The sequence below is a fragment of the Rhinatrema bivittatum genome, chromosome 11 (genome assembly GCF_901001135.1).
Source record: "Rhinatrema bivittatum chromosome 11, aRhiBiv1.1, whole genome shotgun sequence".
NCBI classification, from domain to species: domain Eukaryota; kingdom Metazoa; phylum Chordata; class Amphibia; order Gymnophiona; family Rhinatrematidae; genus Rhinatrema; species Rhinatrema bivittatum.
Window position 1 is genome coordinate 22,487,419 of NC_042625.1, and position 23,025 is coordinate 22,510,443.

The following is a 23,025-nucleotide window of genomic DNA, read 5'->3' on the forward strand; positions in this document are numbered from 1 at the left end:
AAAATACAGGGTTTTATTTATTTATTTAGTTTTGTTTTTTTTTAAATTTTTTATTTATGCTGATTTTGACAATCTTACATAGAAGAAAACAAACAAATAAATGCAGATTTTCCCATAATATTATAACAATGATAACTTAAGTATATATCTCTGGTCTGCACAAAGAAATGTAAGAGGTAATGCTCCAGGATTGAGAAAGAAATTTGAGCGGTCTAAGGAAAACAGGTAAACCTTTTACAATTGAAAAGAGAAGACAAACCTAGATAAATATATTTTACTGCTTCGTTCCTGATGCTAATTTTCACGGGGGAGAAGATTCAAGAAACTTTTTTAACTGTGTTATCTCAAAATAAACATATTTTTTACCATTTCTCCAAACTTCGCACCTACATGGATATTTTACAATCATTTTCCCACCTTTACTTTCCACGTCTGATCTTAATTCTAGGAATTTTTTTCTCCTTAATTGGGTTGTTCTGGAAAGATCTGGGTAGACCCAGATCTTTCCACCGTGGGTTTTACTTTTTTATACTTACGTAGTATAGTTGAAGGCTGGAAAGTGGATATTGTTCTTTATTAGCACTGTGAAGTTTGCGGCACTGTTCAGAATAGCAGGTCTAGAAGAAAGAGTGCACAAAATTGAAAAACTAAATAGCTCTTTTTCCATCCAGTTCCCCTTCCACTGTCTCCCCAGTAAGATTGCCCGATGATACTGGTGGTGACAGAGCTGGAAGGGAACTCGTATAGCGCGCTGCGCTGTGCTGAGTCCTCTGTGCTCCATCTGCACATCACCTACACGGAGCAATCACACCCAGATGGAAAGCAGAGTTCAACATGAGCCTTGGAGGAGCTTCTCCTGTTAAGGGAAACCATGCCCTTTGTGCAACAGAACCCGGAGCGCACAAGAAAATTATTTCTCACCTGCTAATTTTCGTTCCTGTAGTACCATGGATCAGTCCAGACGGTGGGTTATGTCTCCCGTCCAGCAGATGGAGTCAGGCAAAACTTCGGAGGGTGCTGGCATATAAGCCTGTGCACCCTCTCAGATCCTCAGTATAGAGAATATCAAAGCTAATAACATCAACCATAAAGAATGGATCAAGTGTAAACCATCATCAAATGAAACAATGAAGAACAGAACTGTCGCTACAACTTAAACTTGCAGGAAGAACTGTAAGGAAAACTCAAAGTAACGGAGGCAGACAAACACACAGAAATGAGATCGAGCAGGCAGAAACCCCCCCAAACCCCAATAAACTTAGGGCGGGGCGTCTGGACTGATCCATGGTACTACAGGAACGAAAATTAGCAGGTGAGAAATAATTTTCTTTTCCCTGTACGTACCAGGATCAGTCCAGTCGGTGGGATGTACCAAAGTTGTCGCCAAAGTACCCTGAAGTTGACGACTGAAGATGTAGCCGATAATGCCTTGCAAAAGTATGCAAGGATTTCCAGGTGGCCGCCCTGCAGATCTCCTGGGGAGAGACTGATTGTCTTTCTGCCCAGGACGCCGCCTGAGAACGGAGTGAATGAGTCTTGACCTTCAAAGGGGGCATGCGACCCGCCCCGATGTATGCAGTCACTGTAGCTTCTTTGATCCATCTGGCAATCGTAGTCTTGGTAGCTCCAGAGCCCTTCTTCGGTCCGGACTGAAGAACAAACAAATGGTCCGAGACCCGAAAATCGTTGGTCGCCTCCAAGTAGCGGATCAGGGTGCGCTTGACATCCAGATGACGGAGGGTCCGCGACTCGTCGGCAGGGAAGGACGGGAGCTCTATCGATTGATTGAGGTGGAATGCCGAGAACACCTTGGGTAGGAAAGAAGGGACTGTGCCCAAGGAGACCCCAGAATCTGTGAAATGTAGATAAGGTTCCCTGCATGACAGCGCTTGCGGCTCAGACACTGTGCGCAGACAAAATGGCAACCAGGAAAACCGCCTTAAGAGTGGCGCCCCGAATTGGTTCAAAAGGAGGACCCACCAGGACTTTATCAAGTTAAGGCTCCATGAAGGACAGGGATCCTGGACCGGCAGCCGAAGATGCTTTGCCCCACGGAGGAAACGGACAATGTCCGGGTGAGCTGCTAGACCAGAGTGTGAAGATGATGACACTAAGGAGCTCAGAGCCAATACCTGTACCCGCAGGGAGTTGTAGGAGAGTCCCTTGTCGAGCCCGTCCTGAAGAAACGTGAGAATCTGAGAAATCGAGGCCGTTCTGGGTCGAGCATCATGAGAGGCGCACCAGCATTCGAACATTTTCCAGACTCTCAAATAGGCGACTGAGGTTGAAGGCTTCCGTGCTTTCAGAAGAGTTGTGACTACTAAATTCGGATATCCTTTGCGCTGGAGTAGTCGCCTTTCAAAAGCCAGGCCGCAAGACAGAAGCGTTCTGCCTGGTCGAAAAATACGGGTCCCTGGTACAGAAGACAAGGAAGGTGACTGAGGCGTAGAGGACCTTCGAGAGCCAGGTTGACCAAGTCCGCGAACCAAGGACGTCTCTGCCATTCGGGAGCCACCAGAATGACTAGACCCTGGTGCCGTTGTATCCTTCGAAATACTTTTCCCACTAGTGGCCACAGAGGGAAGACATATAGTAGGAGGTGTCGCGGCCAGGGGAGCACCAGAGCGTCCACGCCTTCTGCGCCGTGTTCCCTCCTGCGACTGAAGAAACGTGGAGCCTTGGCGTTGAGATGAGTGGCCATGAGGTCCATCCGAGGTGTCCCCCGGTGCTGAGTGAGCATCTGCATCACCTCGTCGGAGAGCTCCCACTCTCCTGGATTGAGGCGCTGCCGACTCAGGAAGTCCGCCTGAACGTTGTCCACGCCTGCGATGTGAGAGGCTGCCAGGTGGGAGAGATGCCTTTCTGCCCATGACATCAGGCGAGCCTTTTCCAACGAGACGTGTCGACTCTTCGTGCCGCCCTGGCGGTTGATGTACGCAACCATCGTTGCATTGTCCAAGAGTATCCGGACCGCTCGATTCTGCATGAGTGGCAGGAAGTGTATGAGGGCCAGCCGTACTGCCCTGGTTTCCAGTCGACTGATTGGCCACGCTGCCTGGACCTTGGTCCACAGGCCCTTCGCTGAACTCTTCTGACACACGGCCCCCCAACCTGTCAGACTGGCATCGGTGGTGACCACCACCCAGTCCGGGGTTTCCAGTGGCCTGCCCTGCGCCAGATGAAATGAGTCCAGCCACCAGGCCAGGCTAGCTTTGGCTAGCTGAGGTAGGGGGAGTAGCTGCAGATAGTCCCGCGATACCGGTTTCCATCGGGCAAGGAGCGACCCTTGCAGCGGCCGAAAACAAGCAAAAGCCCATGAAACTAGATCGATAGTAGAGGCCATGGATCCCACGACCTGAAGGTAATCCCACGCTGTGGGAGACGGGAGATCGGAAAAGCTCTGTATCTGTTCCTGTAGGGACTGAGCCCGATCCGGTCTCAAGAAGACCTTGCCCTGAGCTGTGTTGAAGCGGGTTCCCAGGAAATCCAGCGACTGTGAAGGGCGGAGACTGCTCTTGGAGAAGTTGACTGCAAGAGTTGAACCACCCTGGCGACTGCTGCTTGGCCTTGGGATAAAGTCTTCACCCGAATGAGCCAGTCATCAAGGTACGGATAAACAAGGATGCCCTCCCGAAGGGCCGCCGCCACTACCACCATCACTTTGGTGAATGTCCAAGGGGCGGTCGCAAGACCAAAGGGAAGTGCCTGAAATTGAAAATGCTGACCCAGGATCTTGAAGCAGAGGACCCGCTGATGTTCCTCGAGGATCGGAATGTGCAGGTAAGCCTCTGTGAGGTCGACCGAGGCGAGGAATTCCCCCTGGTGTACTGCCGCAATCACAGAGCGCAGAGTCTCCATTCGAAAATGCAGGATCCTGAGAGACTTGTTCACCTCTGAGGTCCAAAATGGGGCGAAAAGTACCTTCCTTTTTGGGCACCACGAAATAAATTGAATAGTGCCCCAAGCCCACCTCTCCGGAGGGGACGGGGCGGATAGCCCCCAGTCGCAGGAGTCGGTCCAGCGTCTGGCGGATGGCAATTTGTTTGCTCTCTGAACCGCAGGGAGAGAAAAGGAACCTGTCCCTCGGGGGCCTTACAAATTCCAAAGCGTAACCTCACCTTAGAATATCCAGGACCCACTGATCTGACGTGATGCGAGCTCACTCCCCGTAGAAGAGGGATAGCCATCCCTCGATCCAAGGTATTGAGGAGCGGGCAAGGTTGACATCATTGTGAGGACTTGGAGGGAGCCCCTTGGGTCGTTCCCTCCCGGGATGGTCTGCGGCCACGAAAGGAGCAAGGCCACGACTGCGATCTGGTAGAAGGGGTCCTAGGAGTTGCTTGCCTGGGGGCATGATATCGGCGTTAGTTGCGGAACCGGCTTCTTGCGGGGGTAAACGATCTGGAAGATCTGGGACGATCCTCTGGCAAACGATGTACCGCGTTTTCTCCCAATGATTTGATGATCTGGTCTAGATCCTCCCTGAAGAGAAACTTACCCTTGAAGGGGAGAGACCCCAGGCTGGACTTGGAGGAAGAATCAGCCGACCAGTTGCGCAGCCAGAGGAGACGTCGAGCCGCAACCACCGAGACCATGGCCCGTCCCATGACCCGGAGTAGATCGTACTGAGCATCCGCCCCAAAGGCTATGACCGCCTCCAGGCGATCCGCTTGGCTCGCTTCCTCCGGGGGCAGGTCTTGTGACGCGAGTAGCTGTTGAACCCAGCGGAGACCTGCTCTTTGAGCCAGGGAACTACAAACCACCGCGCGTACCCCCAAAGCCGAGACCTCAAATATCCGTTTAAGGTACACCTCCAGTTTTCTGTCCTGTAGGTCACGTAAGGCGGTGCCCCCTGTGACCGGAATTGTCGTCCGCTTGGTCACGGCCGACACTGCAGAGTCCACCTTCGGTACCTTTAGGAGATCAAGAAAGTCCTCAGGGAGGGGATACAGCTTTTCCATCACTCTGCTGACCTTAAGGGAGGCCTCAGGAGTATCCCATTCCCTGGCCAAGAGCTGTAGGAAAGTGGGGTGAGTGGGTAATGCCCTGGACAGCGGGCGCAGGCCCGCAAGAACGGGATCTCCCTTCTTGCTCGTGGACGAGACGACGGGTGTGAGTGGCCCCGGAGGATCCGGAGGGGGGGGGGTCGATGTCAAGTTCCTGAAAAATATGAGGTATGAGGGCGTCCAGCTCCTCCCTCTGGAAGATCTGTAGCACCCTCGGGTCCTGACGGGGGAGGGAAGCCAGAACTCCTGGTCCGGAGCCAGAACCGTTGGTGGAGTCCCAGAAGGTGGAGCTAAAAAACGCATCCTGGAGGTCACGCCGAGGGGCCCCGGGCGTCTCCCCCAGTGGGTCTTGGCCCCCTGCTGATGGGTCTGCTGTCCTGGGGACCTTGGAAGGCGGGAGTCCCCCTATGGGCTCCTTAGGCTGCTCTAAGCGTTGTAAATACGCATTATGCATGAGCAGGATGAATTCAGCTGAAAAGGCGGGGGTGCCCGGGGGAGGAGGAGGGGGGGTGTCACCCGATTGCCCCCTGAGGCTTAGCGGAGGTATTGGGGTGAGATCCAACTTTTAAAATGGTGAAAACTACTTGACCCAACCACAATAGTCAGGAAATAGAGAGAGGAAAGGGAAGAGTCCTCTGAACAGAGGGGAGCAAGGCTCCCCTACTCTTATCTGCTGGAGTCAGGAAAATACTGAGGATCTGCAGAGGGTGCACTGGTTAATATGTCAGCACCCTCCCAAGCCTTGTCTGACTCCATCTGCTGGACGGGGGACATAACCCACCGTCTGGGCTGATCCTGGTACGTACAGGGAAAAAAATAATCCCTGAGGGTTCTGGAGAGGCAGGGAGGTATCAAAGACTCCCGTAGATCGCAGCCCGCGCAGACTCCCGTAGATCGCAGCCCGCGCAGACTCCCGTAGATCGCAGCCCGCGCAGACTCCCGTAGATCGCAGCCCGCGCAGACTCCCGTAGATCGCAGCCCGCGCAGACTCCCGTGGATTCCTGCAGGCGCAGAGGCCTCGGTGCTAGCACAGAGCCCCGGCTGGAAGTAGCCTGTGCATTACAGATTAGGGAACGTCATGTTGCTCCTTCAATAGAAAAGATAAAAAAGGAGCTGCTTTGTCTATCCATGACATCAGGGCAACCTTTTCAGAAGAAAGAAGTGATTCTTTTCCCTAGAACAAGGCCCAGTCACAGCATTAAGCATTCATTCAGTGGCCACTGTGCTGTCGTGGGCTTTTTTTTTTTTTAATTTTAGGCTACGCAGCGTCGTTCAGAACTCACACTCCTAGCGCACAGCTTCCTGCTTCTACAACCTGAGGTACTAAAGGGGGGTAAGCTGGCTCTACCCACATAAATCCCAGAGTTACATGGGAGCAATTTTTGGTAATTAAACTGACAACTGGCTAGGAAAGCAGGTACAAAGAGAAGTTCTGCTATGAAAACTTGCTGAAGTGAATGCGGCTACCCAAGTACCTTGCGCCTGTTATTCATTTGGGTGAGGTGCAGTAAACGCAGGACCCCGTTTTTATCTGGTGTGGGAGAGGAAGAAGGCTAATCTGCATACTTTGCTCGCCCTGAAACCCAGACCTGTTTGTACTCTTGCAGACTGGCGTTGAGAACTCCAGTTTTACCCTCAGCTTGTGCATCTTGCCCTTTTTTATCCTGGGACTTTTCCGGATGACATTCAGACTCTGAGATCGCTGCAGCGGCAGCTCTGCTTGCCGTTTTCCCAGCAGGCCTCTCTACCCAATATTTATCTCAGGTTCTTCCCTAAGGGCACAAAATGTGAACAACTCTCCCCCCTTTGGGCCTTCTGGGAAACAGTGACTTAAAAAAAAAAAAGAAAGAAAGGAAATTCTTCAGAATAGGCTGAACAGAAAACGCCAGAAGCCAAAAATAAGAGTTAAGGCTGCAGGAAATTCTGAATTCCCCATGCAGCCAGATTTACGTTCACCTTTTACTTACATCCGATTTCTTTGGGCAGGGGCATTTTCACGACACTGGGCATGGGTAAACCTGCGTTTAAGCCCGCGTGAAGCAGGCTGTTCGGACCTGCTCTGCCCCTGTGTGCATAAAAGTAGCGCCTGGATTTTTGCCCACAGGACGCTATTTCCCTTTGCATTCAACGCCCCCCACCCCCCACCCTTGGAACTGCCCATGCCGTTCTTGATGCCAACGTTGCCAACATAACCCCTAGTTGTGTTACTGTACATATCGTGAATATACTTTATTCCCCTCTTCTTTGAATTGCTGTTAACCCTGTATTAGTTTTTTTTTTACTCCTTAGCTTCTTGTGCTTCCCCCACCTTGTTATTACAATTCCATGTAAACCGACATGATGCACATACAAATGCTGGTGTATAAAAACCTTTAAACACATAAATAAATACATGCCCGGAGATTCTTATTTTCAAATCCCCACAGGTACTTCCACCCATGACCTCGCCCGCGCACACAGCAGGTGTCGCGTCCGCCGGTGCCTTTAAACTCACAGACTTTGCAGGTCTGATCATCAAAGGCGAACGCTACGGGGAGCTCGCAGGCCTGGGGGGGGGGGGGGGGGGAAGAGTATGGTGCCTGCGGTCCTGCAAGCTCCGCAGGGAACCTGAAAGTTTCTCCCTTAATGAACATCATCTGCAAAAAAAAAATGCCTCAAGTACAAGCTCGGGGCTTGATCTATTAAGCATTTTTCTCATAGAAACAGAATGGGAGCAAAGCTTTGCTAAACAGGCTCCTTAGATTATAAACTCTCTGGGAAAGGAAAATACCTACTGCATCTTGCCTTGAGCTACCAATGAAAAGGCAGGAGCTAAATAAATACAAAAAAAAAAAAATCTCTCAATAATAGGGGATAAGGAAGACAACACTGTATGCACAGCATCAGCTTCTAATGATCTCTATTGTCTGCGATTGACTGATCTCTGTGCAAATGAACTACTATAAAAGTGTGTCCTAGAACGGCAGTGCAAGGGGAGCAAGAGAAACCCAGAATCTGTTACACCCAGGATTGATACTTAGCAGATGAACCCGTGTACTTACTCCGGGGGACTTCGCTCCGATTCCACCGGGCACCAGGCTGAGATCTCACAGGTCCTGATGGTTGTATTGTATTGTATGCACTTTCCTGTCTGGATTCCTATAGGATGTAAAGCAAGAGAGTAACTGAGAATTGTGCTTTTGGACGTGTTTTCTGGTGCTTTTCAAGGTTATCCTATTCAAAATAACCTGAACCTGGTTTCAATCGCATAAATGCGAAGGGCTTTGGTGAACCTTTCCTCTGAGTTTAGATCAGACTGGTTCAGTTTAGCAGATGCTGCTCTGCCTCCAGATAAATCAGCAGGATAGATGGATTGAACAAGTCGCAAGGTCTTGAAAAGTGCCAGAATTAGCTTTAACCCATCCAGTGCAATTCAAAATCCTAGCTCAGTCATACAGTGTAGAGGTTCTGCTCTGCTTTACTGGAATGGAGTTCAGTGGGTAACATTAAAATCCTAGCTCAGTCATACAGGGGTAGATTTTAAAAAGCATTTACTCGAGCAAACTGGTTTTTGCTCGAGTAAATACACTTTACTCAAGTAAGTGGGTTTTTCAAAATTGCTACAATATATGCCATTGAATTGTCCATAGGATTTACTCAAGTAAGTGCACTTTACTCGAGTAAATAGCTTTTGAAAATTGCTACGATAGTATGTCACATTTACATGCGTAACTCCTTTGAAAATGACCCCCACAGTGTAGAAGTTCTGCTCTGCTTTACTGGAATGGAGTTCAGTGGGTAACATTAAAATCCTAGCTCAGTCATACAGTGTAGAGGTTCTGCTCTGCTTTACTGGAATGGAGTTCAGTGCGTAACATTAAAATCCTAGCTCAGTCATACAGTATAGAAGCTTTGCTCTGCTTTACTGGAATGGAGTTCAGTGAGTAACATTAAAATCCTAGCTCAGTCATACAGTGTAGAAGCTTTGCTCTGCTTTACTGGAATGGAGTTCAGTGGGTAACATTAAATTCCTAGCTCAGTCATACAGTGTAGAAGTTCTGCTCTGCTTTACTGGAATGGAGTTCAGTGTGTAACATTAAAGGGAGGAAGAAAAGCAGTGTTTCCTGCTGCTAGGATCTCCTTCTTCTTTGGCTCACTGGCAGAGGCAGAAAGTTGAAACAGCCTAAATCTTGAGCTCCTCAGGATAGAAACAGAAAAGGATTTTACAGCCACCTGCAGTGCTCCCTTCCCATGTGATGGGCAGGAACAGATGATGTTACAAAACTTTGGGTCCATATTAACAGGTGGCTGATTTCAGACCTACAAGGAGGTGGATATCCTCCACACAGAGGGGAGCTAACTGCAACAAAAAGCCAAACCTCTGCCATTGCATAGGCTAATTTGGTCAACTGCAGCCTGCATCTCCTTCTATTCAGGATGCATTTACTGGCCTATCAGGGTTTAATTTGACCTAAAAAGTCAAGTCTACTACTTGATTTGGCCACCTAAGAGATCGTCAGATACAATCAAGGTGGCCAAACAGGTGGACAAAGCAATGGCAAAAGCAGAAAGATGCTCGGCTGCATAGGGAGAGGAGTGGTCAGCAGAGAAAGGGAGGTAATATTGCCCCCTGTATAGGTCCCTGGTGAGACCTCTCTGTGTACAGTTCTGGAGACCACATCTTCAAAAGGATATAAACAGGATGGAGTCGGCCCAGAGGGAGGCTACTAAAATGATCCGTGGTCCTCATTCTAAAGCATATGGGGACAGACTCAAAGATCTAAACTTCTGTATCCCTAGAGGAAAGATGAGATAGCGGAAATATAATAGGGACATTTAAATACTTCCATGCAATAGCTGGTTTTAAGATTTTGGCATCCATAGGCAAAGTGCTAGCACATGCAAAAGCAGGCGCCTCTTTTGGCCCTGGAAAGTTGGCACCTTCCAAATGTAGTGGGCTAGGCAGGTGCCTGTGCCTAAATCCAGACCTGCTCCAAGGTGCCCATGCCCTGGAGGGCAGGCCTCATTCATCGGAAAGGAAGCTCTGGGTCATGGACTGAAGTTGTGACTCTGGGGACTTTACAAACCCCACCTTGCACTGATTTTTTCACCATGGGCAAATCATTTCTTTTCCCATGCCTATGTCCAGCTAAATAACTGAAATAGTTATGAAAGTATTACTCCTCTCTTTTCTGCCCCAGAGATAGCTGCATGCATGCTTCTGGAGTATTAAAATCCATGCATGCTAGGTTTACACCGGGTTAATCTGAATTATTGTTACTGGCTAGAACAGCGATTCTCAACCGATGTTGTGCCCCGCTTGTGTTTCCCTTCTCCCCAGGGGCAGACTGGCCGATGTAGTTAGTAGAGGAGAGCCGCAGCTGGAGGCCAAAGAACAGAGGCCAGGCTTACTGGGGCCAAACAATGAAAAGAGGCTCCATGTGAGTGAGAGTGAGAGCTTTGTGTGTGTGTGTGGTAGAATGGGTGCGTGAATGGCAGCTTTGTGGGTGTGTGGTAGAATGGGAGCAAGAGCATTTGTGTGTGATTGAGAGGATGTAAGTGAGAGCGTGTGTGTGATTGAGTCACAGAGACTGGTCAGGGAGGTGACTGGTGTGAGTGTGTGTGTGACAGAGTCACAGAGACTGGACAGGGAGGTGACTGGTGTGTGTGTGTGTGTGAGTGAGTCATAGAGACTGGTGTGTGTGTGAGTGAGTCACAGAGACTGGTCAGGGAGGTGACTGGTGTGTGTGTGTGTGTGTGTGTGTGTGTGTGTGTGAGTCACAGAGACTGGACAGGGAGGTGACTGGTGTGTGTGTGTGTGTGTGAGTGAGTCATAGAGACTGGTCAGGGAGGTGACTGGTGTGTGTGTGAGTGAGTCACAGAGACTGGTCAGGGAGGTGACTGGTGTGTGTGTGTGTGTGTGTGTGTGTGTGTGTGTGTGTGTGTGAATCACAGAGACTGGACAGGGAGGTGACTGGGGTGTGTGTGTGTGAGTCACAGAGACTGGTCAGGGAGGTGACGTGTGTGTGTGTGTGTGTGAGAGAGAGTCACAGAGACTGGTCAGGGAGGTGACGTGTGTGTGTGTGTGTGTGAGAGAGTCACAGAGACTGGTCAGGGAGGTGACGTGTGTGTGTGAGAGAGTCACAGAGACTGGTCAGGGAGGTGACTTGTGTGTGTGTGTGTGTGAGAGTCACAGAGACTGGTCAGGGAGGTGACTTGTGTGTGTGTGTGTGTGAGAGTCACAGAGACTGGACAGGGAGGTGACTGCTGTGTGTGTGTGTGTGTGTGTGTGTGAGTGAGTCACAGAGACTGGACAGGGAGGTGACTGGTGTGTGTGTGTGTGTGTGTATATGAGTCACAGAGACTGGACAGGGAGGTGACTGGTGTGTGTGTGTGTGTGTGTGTGTATATGAGTCACAGAGACTGGACAGGGAGGTGACTGGTGTGTGTGTGTGTGTGTATGAGTCACAGACTGCTCAGGGAGGTGAATGGTGTGTGTGTGAGTCACAGAGACTGGACAGGGAGGTGACTGGTGTGTGTGTGTGAGTCACAGAGACTGGTCAGGGAGGTGACTGGTGTGTGAGAGAGAGTCACAGAGACTGGTCAGGGAGGTGACTGGTGTGTGTGTGTGTGTGTGTGTGAGAGAGAGAGAGAGACACAGACTGGTCAGGGAGAAGACGTGTGTGTGTGTGTGTGTGTGTGAGAGACAGAGGCTGGTCAGGAAGGTGACTGATGTGTGAGTGTGAGAAAGAGAGACTGGTTAGGGAGGATACTGGTCTGTGTGATACAGAGACTGGTTGTGGGCCCTAAGGAAGAGGACTGTGAGGACAGAGCTTCAGCAGTCACTGCTGTTTCTGGTGAGTGCTATTGGCCTGCAAGGGAAAATGAGTAGGAGAGTTGCTGGAGAGGGTAAGTAAAGGTGGCTTTTTAAGTTTATTTTTCTTGATTGACTGCCATTTTAATTATTGGGGATTATGTGATGTGTCTGCTGTTTTGAAATATTTTATTGATATTTGGACAATTTTTAATCATTTTTATGAGTTTTTAGTTGTTGGATGTTATTCTGTTCATCAGCTGTTTTGTAACATTTATTAATATAGTTTTACAATTATTTCTGAGTGGGGATCTATAGCAGCTTGGCTTGCTCTGTTTTTCTAATAGGAGGTGTATTAGTGTTTAGGGCCTGGTTAAATATTTGTAGTGTTGCCATTTCATAAGCTGGGTTGTTACTGTTTGAGTGTGTTCCATAATCCAGGTTTATTTTTGTGTGGATTAGTTTGTGTGCATTATTGCAGATCCTGGGACTATGTTTGGTGCTATTTCTCTTTCCATTTCTCCAGGTTTGCACTGCATGCAGAGTGGCTGTTTTGGTTTTCCATTCCAGTTTCTATCTCCATATTTATAATTTGTGGTCTTTCCTTTCTTGGTGAAGGTCAGCTCTGGGTGTGTGACCGAGATGAGGTATTTTACTAGCATGTAGGCATTTATATCAATCTTATTTGTTGTGTTTTCTCAACAGAACATGCATTAGTGGTAAATTACTGTCTTTTCATAAGGCGGGGTATTGTGCCTGCCAGTAAAGGGAGTTTGTTTTGCTTTTACTGAGATGTCATCAGAACTAGAATATCTTTTTTTGTATGGGGAATTGTACGGGTAATGCCCCTAGTTCTGCTCTGCACCCATTGTTGGGGGTCGAGGAGGCTCCTGAGGATGCAGAATGTACATTTACATTTAGCCACTTGTCGGTCACACGTTCAGAGTCACGCACGTGAGAACCATCTGTCAGGTGGGTCCCAGCCGAAAAAAGGTTGAGAACCACTGGCCTAGAAACTGGTCATTTGGTTGCCCTGAGATAAAGGATCTTCCCTGGAAGATCAGATGTAATAATAACTAGGAGCTCTCATAAAAACACCTCTTTTCTATGTCTGATATCAGACCATGGATATTCATCAAGCAATCTTTCAAGGAAAAGCACATACCATTGCCCTGTGGGACTGCATAGTCTTTTTTACAAACTTTATCCGAGGAGCACATCGTTCTTGGGGTTGGATACTGGGGGAAAAAAAAAAATCAACACAATTTACAATGTAAATTCAGGAGCATTTCTTATGCATTGCTTTACTAGAGATGAAAACAAAGCTAATGAAAGATGAACGACACAGGGGGGGCGGTAATTTTCAAAGGGACTTCGGCGGGTACAGTAATGCTTTACCTATGAAAATAGTCCTTTAAAAGAGAACTGTGAGAGTGATAAGCACCTGATTTTTACACACGTTCCAGGGGGTGGTGTCCAGGTGGGGTTGAATTTTAAAAAGCATGTGCGTAAAATCTCTCGGCAAAACCACGTGCACCGAGTGGTGGGCATCTTTGCGTGCTTGTAGTTTTGTTGGGATAATTTTCAAAGTAGACTTTATGTGCCTTAGGCCTACTTTGAAAATGCATGCATGGTTACAAAATCACCTGGGAGGGTGTATCCGCAGTGAAGTTTCAACAAGAAACTATTTCGAGACCTCCTTCTTTGAAAACCTGCTTAATGCTTCCACAAGTAAAACGTGCCCATGTGCTTTGCACCCAATATTTGTGTAGGTGGAGGAACGAGGGCAATACTCCATGCATACGTGTTAAAATCCAGTTTCACGTGTGTGACTCGCTCCCCCCAACCTAAACACTCTATTTTTTTCTTATGTGGCTAATAGTGTGCTCTAAGGGGATGCAACTTTCAGCCTGAGGGTATCCAGCCAGCTAACTCAATAGCTACCCGGCTAGACCCCTTCGGAAATTGACCTCCAGAAGGGCAATAATTATATCCCTCGGATCACTTATAACTTTGTACCCGTTGACCTGCAAGACAGTTTTCAACGTGGGACTCCCAGCAGCATTTCCCCAGTCATGGGAACTGGTTACCCTGAAATCTCCACATGTACTTTAGGGGGTCTGTCCTAGCCCCCCAGGCACTACCCCATTTCCGCATGCACACACTGTACTTTTCCCAATATAGGGGAGGGGGCAATCTTCAGAAGGCATTTCCCCAGCAGGAATGCACCCACTTACCCGTGGAAAACCTTGGGAAAAACTGCCTCCTAAATCTATACAGTATATGCACAGAAAGCTTTGTCTTGCTCATTTAGGTAGCATTGTGGCATTTCCTGTAACCTGAAGTATTCAGTTTCATCACAGACATGGACCCATAGAAAGTGACACCAGATAAGCACCGCAAAGCCCATCTAGTCTGCCCAAATGACTTCCCGTAGTAATACCGGGGCCCCAGCTGATCTCAGGTTTTTTTTTTCTTTGCAGCTAAGGATCCTCTTTGCTCATCCTGTATTTTTTTTTTTTTTTTAGTTTGGTTACTGTTTATACTATCCTCGTTCTCCTCTTCCTTGTGTGTCTGGGGAATGCCCAGACTAATCAGAATGCTGCAGCATGCCATCAACCCCAACAAGACAAAGCATGCGTTTGTGGTGGCAGGCCTGCCTTAGCTCAACCCTTTTTCTCTCTTTGCAAGAGCTATTTACTGCTGTGTTCTTCTGCATACTCCTACATGGAGGCTTCAATGGGTGAACACATGGGGAGCCGAAAGGACGGCTTGTAAGAATATAAGAAGTGCCATATTGGATCAGACCAAGGGTCCATCAAGCCCAGTATCCTGTTTCTAACAGTGGCCAATTCAGATCACAAGTACCTGGCAAGATCCCATATAGTACAGAGATTCCAATTTGCTTATGCCCAGGGATAAGTCTACCTGGTTAATAATGCTTTATGACTTTTCATCCAGGAACGTGTCCAAACATGTTTAACCCAGCTATGCTAACTGCCTTTGTCAGTTTCAATTTCTCTTTTTTTTTTTTTTTTTTTTAAAGGGAACTAGTCTCAATCCTAAAATCAGGTCAAGACTGCAGGGTTTGCACCATCTCCATCTGCTGGAGACAGAGAAATACTGAAGGGATGCAGGTGGCACACCAGGTTAAGAGAGGGTGCCCTTCAAGTTTTTCTCTGTCTTCATCTGCTGGAAGGGAGGCATAACCCACAATCTGGACTGATCTGGTTACATACAGGGAACTGCCTTTTTCACATCCTCTGGCAATGAATTACAGAGCTTAATTGCACATTGGGTGAAAAAATTTTCTCAGATTTGTTTTAAATGTGCTACTTATTAACTTCATGGAATATGGGACATACAAATGCTTAGATTATTAAATGAGCAATTTTCCAAACAGCTCACCAAGTCTGGAAATTGCTCATGAGTAGGACTGGGCTGCAGACTTTGCAGCTCGCTTTCTGCACGGGCTAAATTCGGTTGGGTAACAGCCACATACACCTCTGAAAAAGCCATGCAGTTTTGCTGTTCCCAAATATATTTAAAAAATGTATATTCTGCCTATCCATAGTACTAGGCAGATTACATAAATACATAATAGTAAACAACTATGTAAACACAATATAAACAAAAACAGCAATTAAAACAAATGTAAAAGAAAATAAAATAAATGCATAAATCTACAAAACTCTGCCAATCAAATAACAAATGCTTGTTTCCATTTATATACCATCAGAAATTGCCAAAGTCTAAAATTTCTCATTCCTTCAAAAGCCTGTATGAAAAGTAAACGTATCCAAAGTGTGCTACAGGGAACACCTGTCTTTACTCTGCTGAGAGTGAATGTGCTGTGGAACCCCAGGCTCACTTTCAGCCGGGTTTATTTATTTATTTATTTTATTTATTTATTGTTTTTGTTATACCGAGTTTCATGACATGCATCACATCAACCCGGTTTACAATTAACAGAGAGTGTAAAGCATAACGTAATGTAAACAATGTAACGTAAACAATGTTCTCAATAAGAACCTTGAACTTTAGATATAGTGGATCAGATAAAGGATGTGAGAAAGTTACAATAAAACAGGGAAATTAACTTGGAGCTGGAAGAGGGGAGAGATTGAACAGAGCAATATTTACATTTCAGCCTATTAATGTAATAGAGTAGCAGAGTGAGTAAATAAAATATGTGAGTAACTGTGGCAGTACATCACTATGAAACGGTATATAAATAACCAAATGCATAAATACGACAGTGGTATGATAAAAGCTCAGCAGGTATTGATGAGTGTCAATTTAAAGTTGGTTAATTCGTATTTAGGTCCAGTTATTGGATAATAGTTTGTGCTATTGAGTGGAGGTTTTATTCAAAGCTTGGAAATGCTTTTTTGAAAAGCCAAGTTTTTAGTCTTTTCCTAAATATTAGAGAGCATGGCTCCTGTCTCAAATCTGGTGGGATAGAATTCCAGAGAGTTGGACCTGCTGAAGAGAAGGCTCTGAGACTCAATGATTTATGTTGGTAGGTTTTGGCCTTTGGAATGACTCTTTGTAGTATTCCCTGATGGGTCTGGCGGAAGTGTATTTTTTAAGCGGTATTTGTAGGTCGAGGTGCGTGTGTTGGTTAATAGTTTTGTATATGATGTTAATGGTTTTGTTCATGATTCTGTAGTGGATCGGTAGCCAATGGAGGTTTTTGAGGATAGGTGAAATGTGGTCCATTTTCCTGGAGTTTGTAAGGACTCTGGCTGCAGGGTTCTGAACCATTTGTAGAGGTTTGGTATAAGAAGCTGGGAGGCCTAGTAGTAATGAGTTGCAATAATCTAATTTGGAAAAGATTATTGCTTGCAGTATTGTTCTAAAGTCCTGGGCATGGAAAAGTGGTTTAATTCTTTTCAGAATATGTAATTTGTAGAAGCAGTCCTTGGTGGTTTGGTTAATGAATGGTTTGAGGTTGAGTCGATTGTCCAGGATGGCTCCTAAATCTCTTACGTGGGCTGTTTGAAGGAGTGTGGGTGGTTTTGGGAGTGTGTTATTGTTTTCCGGTGATATGAGCAGGAATTCTGTTTTAGAAGCATTAAGTACAAGGTTTAGACTGTTGAGGAGAAGTTTAATTTCTAATAAGCAACTGTCCCAGAATTCCATTGTTTTTGATATTGATTCTTCTATGGGGATCACGATCTGTACGTCGTCTGCGAAGAGGAAGTGTTTCAGGCTTAATTTTGTGAGAAGTTGACATAGTGGTAGGAGGTAGACATTGAATAACGTGGGTGAAAGTGATGAACCCTGCGGCACCCCTCTATTGGAATGGTGGTATTGGGATTCTTTATTGTGAACTTTGACTCTATATCTTCTATTTTCTAGAAATGTTTTGAACCAGTTTAGTGTGGCACCTGTTAAACCAATGTTTGCCAGCTGTTTTAGAAGGAGGGCGTGGTTGACGGTGTCGAAGGCCGCCGAAAAGTCAAGGAGGATTAGTAAATATGCTTGACCTTTATCGATTCCAGAGAGGAGGAAGTCCGTGAGTGAGAGTAGTAGCGTTTCAGTGCTTGCGGATTTGCGAAAACCATATTGGTTTGGGGACAGAATACTGTGGTCCTCTAGGTACCACAGTATTCTGTTTCAAATTGAGTCAAAGCTGGGTAATTTTTGGACGGCTCTTTTCCCTGGTAAATGGCTTTGAACATTGTCCTCAGAAACAGAAATGACCTACCGAGGGTTGTAATTTCCCTTCTAGTTCTTCTCTCCAGACGTCAATGAAATTATTCTTGACCCGTGCTGCAGTCATTTGGAGGTACAATATCTCTCATCATTTATAAATGATAACACCTCTCGTGCTGGTGAAATTATCTAGGGAAAGGATCCCATAACCAGATCCCTTTCACAGTAAAACAATTTTTGCTGGCAAATCAAGGTTTCCCTCTTTGTAGAATCAGATTTTGTCTTGTGCACATGTAAAATGTATTATCCAACCGATTCAAAAACTGGCCCTTTGATCTCTCTTTAAAATAATTTTTGGCAAACATTTCCAGTTTGCAGCAAATGAGAAGCACAGCTGCTATACTGCACGAGATGGTCGGCATTTCCGTAACCACTGACCTGCAGCATTGCTCTCCAGGGTTGGATGCTGCATAGGTCTTACATTCATACTTTAGTGTCTAACACATGACCGAGCACGGTCCTCTCCATAGAGTGCCTGAGCTGCCCTAGTTCCTATCGTTCTGTACAGGCAGGCCCAGCGCTACCGGGTGTGCCTACCATACAACTGCACAGGGCAGCACACCCGGAGGGGCGGTGGAAGAAGCAGCCCGCGAGGCTGCCGGTGGACCTGTCCCAGAGCGGCTGAGAAGAGGAAGAGGCCCTTGAGGGCCGCTAGTGAATCCCATCTCACTGGTGGCCCAGAAGAGGGCTGCTGGTGCACCCCATCTCACCAGCGACCCGGAAGAGGATGAGGCCTCCGAGGCCACTGGTGGACCCCATCCCACCCGCGGCCAAAGAAAGAAGGAGCCCATTCTACTCCTCCTCAGTGCTGGTGTTCTCTGTTCAAAACCCGTGCACCCAGCACGTTTTCTATGCTGATCTCGTAATGCATGAGATCAGCATAGAGGAAGTGCTAGGCTCATGTGGTTTGATTAGCGCAGGGGCTGGCACACGAGGAGTAGCAGAATGGCTCCCACTGGTATATGTGTGTATGTGTATGAATGAATGAAAGCCGTCATAGGATGCGGGGGTGTGGTGTGTACGAATGAAAGCCTGACTGGGGTGTGTGTGTGTACGTGTGTGTGTGCATGGGAACCTGACAGGTGTGTATGTGTGTGAATGAATGAGAACCTGTCTGGGGGGTGTGGGTGTGTGAATGGGAACCCGGCTGTCTTGGGGGGGGGGGGGGGGTTATGAATGGGAGCCTGCCTGGAGATTTGTGATGTTAAGAAAATTTGTGCTGCCTCACTAATCCATGCTTTACTCAGGAGGACTGAAAATAAAAAAAAGTTTTCAGATATGGAGAGCAGTGAATTTTCCATTGTTATTACTTTTACTTATTGGATGTCTGTCTGCCATTTTGAAATAAATTAGTTTAAGAATTCATACAAAATTTTAAAAACTTCCCAATTATTGGATGTTTTTCTATTCCTTAGATCACTGAAAATATTCTTTTTATAAGTATAGTTTATTAATATGATTGATTTATATTCCTTGATTTTATTGTTTGATGAATGATTTATGAGGACTGGTGATGTTTCTGTTTCTCCATTGCTGCATTGCATACAGAGTCTGGCTTGTTGCAGTTTCCGGTTCAGTTTCTGTTTATAGTCTCTTTCTTCTGAATTTGCTGAGGGTGAGGGTATTCAGTGTTTAAAAAAAATGAGGCGGGGGCAGCACAGTAATTGTTCGCACAGGGCAGCAGAAATGCTAGCTTGGCCCTGTGTACAGGAGGGATCGATTTTTTCTAGTTCAGTGACGGCGAACTCCAGTCCCTGACTGCCATAAACAGGCCAGGTTTTCAGGATATCTACAATGAATATGCATGAGAAAGATTTGCACACACTGCCTCCATTGTATGCAAATCTACTTCATGAATATTCATTGTGGATATTGAGGACTGGAGAGGCCATCATTGTTCTAGTTCCCGCTGCAGACTTTTGCCACAAGCACAGAATGAGAGACCGCCAGTGTGTGACAACAATATGAAGTTACCTCAGGGCATACACCTTGAACTTGATTTTCTGTTGTTATGACATTTGTTATAACAAAGAAGGCAGATAATCCCTGCAGAGAAAAAAAAAGACAATACAGAAATAAGTTATGTAACCATCTGTCACATTAAACATTTGTCACATTTGTCACATTAAACATTTCCAACAGTGGCCTGGATTGGCCACTGTTGGAAACAGGATGCTGGGCTTGATGGACCCTTGGTCTGACCCAGTATGGCATTTTCTTATGTTCTTATGTTCTTAATTCACTGATTTATACAGTTTTCTGTCTTGTAAGTTTAGAACTGCGAGTCTATATGTCGGATGCATTCCCCTACACAGCATTCACGAGGCGACCTTGAATATTTCGTATAATCTTCCTTTGTTCAAATGTAAAGCTTTAAGGGCAGATACGTTGCAACTGTAAATTACATTGTATGGTCCTATACAAACAATATTATAATTACATTATACACAGTGCACAAATACGTCTATGTTCACAACCAATCTTATAGTCTTGTTGGCTAAACAAATGTTACTGCAACAGAAAAGTAGGCTAATCAAGTTTGGTCCTGATTCATGAGAAAATCAGCATGCAAGAGTTGTACCGTCCTGCATACGTCCCAGCAGTGCTACAGAACTGATGATCAGGAGTAGTGGTAGAGTTGCACGTGTCTTTATAAAAGAAGTCAAGACTTGTCCCAAGAGACAGGCAGCCAGCTTGCCTTCCGTACATCTCAACACATGAACAGCTTGCCACACAGGCGGCTTACTGCAACTTTGCAGCTGGGCTTCAGTGGAATGTTATCCCCTTTAAAAATAGGTTTCACAGCTCTAAACATTTTGTCAACATTTTTTAAAATTGGTATCTTGACCTCTGTAGAAGCCCAAGGTCCCCTGTTAGCAAGTTTTGCTCCATCATGTACCGTACATATCCAGATTTCTCGGGGCTTAAAAAACACTCAGCTTTGCCTCACAGTGCCTCCAGGTGTACATCTATATTGCACAACTCTCTCTCATGTCCTCACCCACAACTTTGCTCGGGTGCTAATTATTAGCTCTCTTCTTAATGTGTTTGCAAACACAGAGATAGAACAGAAAGGTGAAGCTTAGCAGAAAGAGAGATGCTACAGACCATACCCCAGTCCCTCAATAGCAGCCATGGAAGGATCCCTAGTCCGATGGAATTGCATCTCCGTGGCGTGGTTTCTTTTTGTAAGCAGCAAAGGTCTGCTAGAAGGGAGCTTGGCACTTAGAGATTTTACAATGGAAATTAAGGGAAGTGTCTTACTTGGGAACAGCCAAAATATTTTTATCAGCTTTCCCCTCTAATTTCTAATGACAGTTGTCCAGCTCAAATTATGTTCAATATGGCTCTTTTCATCAGAAAATATGGAACAAGATACTTGTTAACGGTGGAACAACGTGTGTTAATTGTTCAGTAGAATTTCTGGTACACTCTATTCTCCACATCATGGGCCTGGTGACAAGAAATACAATGACAACGTTGCATATTAATAGCTTACTGCTGGGGCAGAAAGGTACACAAACAGGAACAAATGGACGGCACACGTCTTTCTCATGAAAACTCAGCCAAACCCTTAGGAGTTTCCCAGATTGTGAGTTCTGCTTTTAACTCCTCACCCTGTTTACCAGTTGTGAAAGCCTGGCTCCAGTGCTTCCCCCGCATTAATGCCTAGTTTCAGAAAAAGTCCTTGTGACTGAAGAGTTATTACAAAACTGTAAAACTTTCCTGCTAAAATCCATTGCATTCATTGTTATAGTCCCTCTATCTCAAAAAGTAATTCAAACAGGGGCTGGCCTGATGTAAAACTGCCATGCCAGAGACCCTCGTCCCGCTCCTGGGCCAGATTTCAGTTCCCTGGGCTGGCCAGGACTGCAGCATTCACAGACCCAGAGGGAAGGGAGACTGCAGCATCGCTTAGTGAAAGCCCCTAGAGACCCCCCCCCGACTTAGGGTTCCAGGTTGGTGGACATCACAGCTCTAGAGGGGCTGAGGTGGGGGCGGGGGGAAATACCAGAACAGGAGAATCTCCTCCTGGGTAGTTGTAAATCAGGCCACAGTCCAACAGAGAGCACTTCTGCCAGGCCAAAAAAAATAATAAAGCCATTCAGATAAACAATGACAGGATATGAACAGTTTTCTCAGAACGAAACTTAGCTAGCAAGTGAAACTAGGTTTTAAAGCGGAGACCTGCCTGCTGAGCACATTCTCCTCCACCCCCTGGGAGAGAGGGCTTGGGGGTCTAGCTTCCCAACAAGCAGGCAAATTGACGGGCCGATTCAGTAAAGTCCGCGGGAGAGCGGGCGAACACTCGGTCTCCCGGCGCGCGCACAGGCCACTCTCCTGTGCGCGCGATTCAGTATGCTAATTAGGCCCGGCGGTAAAACCAGGTAAAAGGAGGCGCTAGGGACACTAGCGCGTCCCTAGCGCCTCCTTTTGGACCGGAGCGGCGGCTGTCAGAGGGTTTGACAGCCGACGTTCAATTTTGCCGGCGTCGGTTCTCGAGCCCGCTGACAGCCACGGGCTCGGAAACCGGATGCCGGCAAAATTGAGCGTCCGGTTTTCGACCAGACAGCCGCCGGCCAACATCCAATTTTTAAAAAAATTTTTTTTTACTTTTGGAAAGTTTCGGGACCTCCGACTTAATATCGCCATGATATTAAGTCGGAGGGTGCACAGAAAAACAGTTATTACTGCTTTTCTGTGCACTTTCCCAATGCCCGAAGAAATTTAGGCGCTAATTTCTGAAAGCAAAATGTGCGGCTTGGCTGCATATTTTGTTTTCTGAATCGCGCGGGAATACCTAATAGGGCCATCAACTTGTATTTGCATGTTGCGGGAGCTATTAGGTTCGGCGGGTTGGACGCGCGTTATCAGTGCGCTCTCCGGAGTGCACTGTACTGTATCGGCCCATGTGTCAGAATTAACCACCACTGGTACCCTCCTGAGACAGACCACAGTGGGCCTCACCTGCAGAGGCAAAGTGTATTCAGCTGTGTCCCAGATTCTGGAATCTGTCTGCGCCACGCCTTTCACTTTCGTGTGCACCGAACTAATCACAGAGTCATTGTCTTGATAGCGTTTCTCTTTAAACAGAATGATGCTAAAAACGGAGAGAATGAAAAAGAAGAACACAGTCAGAAAACAGCTGGAGCCCAACCTGGCTGAGACTGCTCCGAGGAACGCCAAGGACCAGCGCTATGAAGCTCCCCCCCCACCGGGCAGACATGGAGGGCAATTTTTCCAAGGCATTTAAATGAGGTGGACTGGACCTCCTCAGTGTGGCTAAAAGTCTGTATGAGCTTCCTCGACACCCAGACTTTTAGCCTGCATAAAGAGAGGCATTCCTGTGGGTGTGTTCAGCCTGGGGAAGAAACTATCTTGATTTTCAAATATATGCATGCCGTTTTACCCCTAAATGGCCATCCACAGAAATACCAGCAGTAAAACATATGCACCATTTGTACTGGGCGAACTTGCAGCTAATTTTAAAAGGGAAGCAGAGTA

The 23,025-nt window shown here is 46.8% G+C and overlaps 1 protein-coding gene across 2 annotated transcripts in view; it reads right to left on the reverse strand.

Moving 5' to 3' along the window:
- Positions 1–23,025, reverse strand: part of P2RX7 (purinergic receptor P2X 7) — a 78,700-nt gene that overhangs the window by 40,221 nt on the left and 15,454 nt on the right. For both annotated transcript variants that reach the window (XM_029571975.1, XM_029571974.1), the window contains exons 2-6: positions 22,489–22,621; positions 19,495–19,566; positions 12,965–13,037; positions 8,048–8,144; positions 537–617 (exon numbers count right to left, since the gene is read on the reverse strand). In XM_029571975.1, coding sequence (XP_029427835.1) covers positions 537–617; positions 8,048–8,144; positions 12,965–13,037; positions 19,495–19,566; positions 22,489–22,621 — 456 coding nt within the window. The remainder of the gene's footprint in view (positions 1–536; positions 618–8,047; positions 8,145–12,964; positions 13,038–19,494; positions 19,567–22,488; positions 22,622–23,025) is intronic.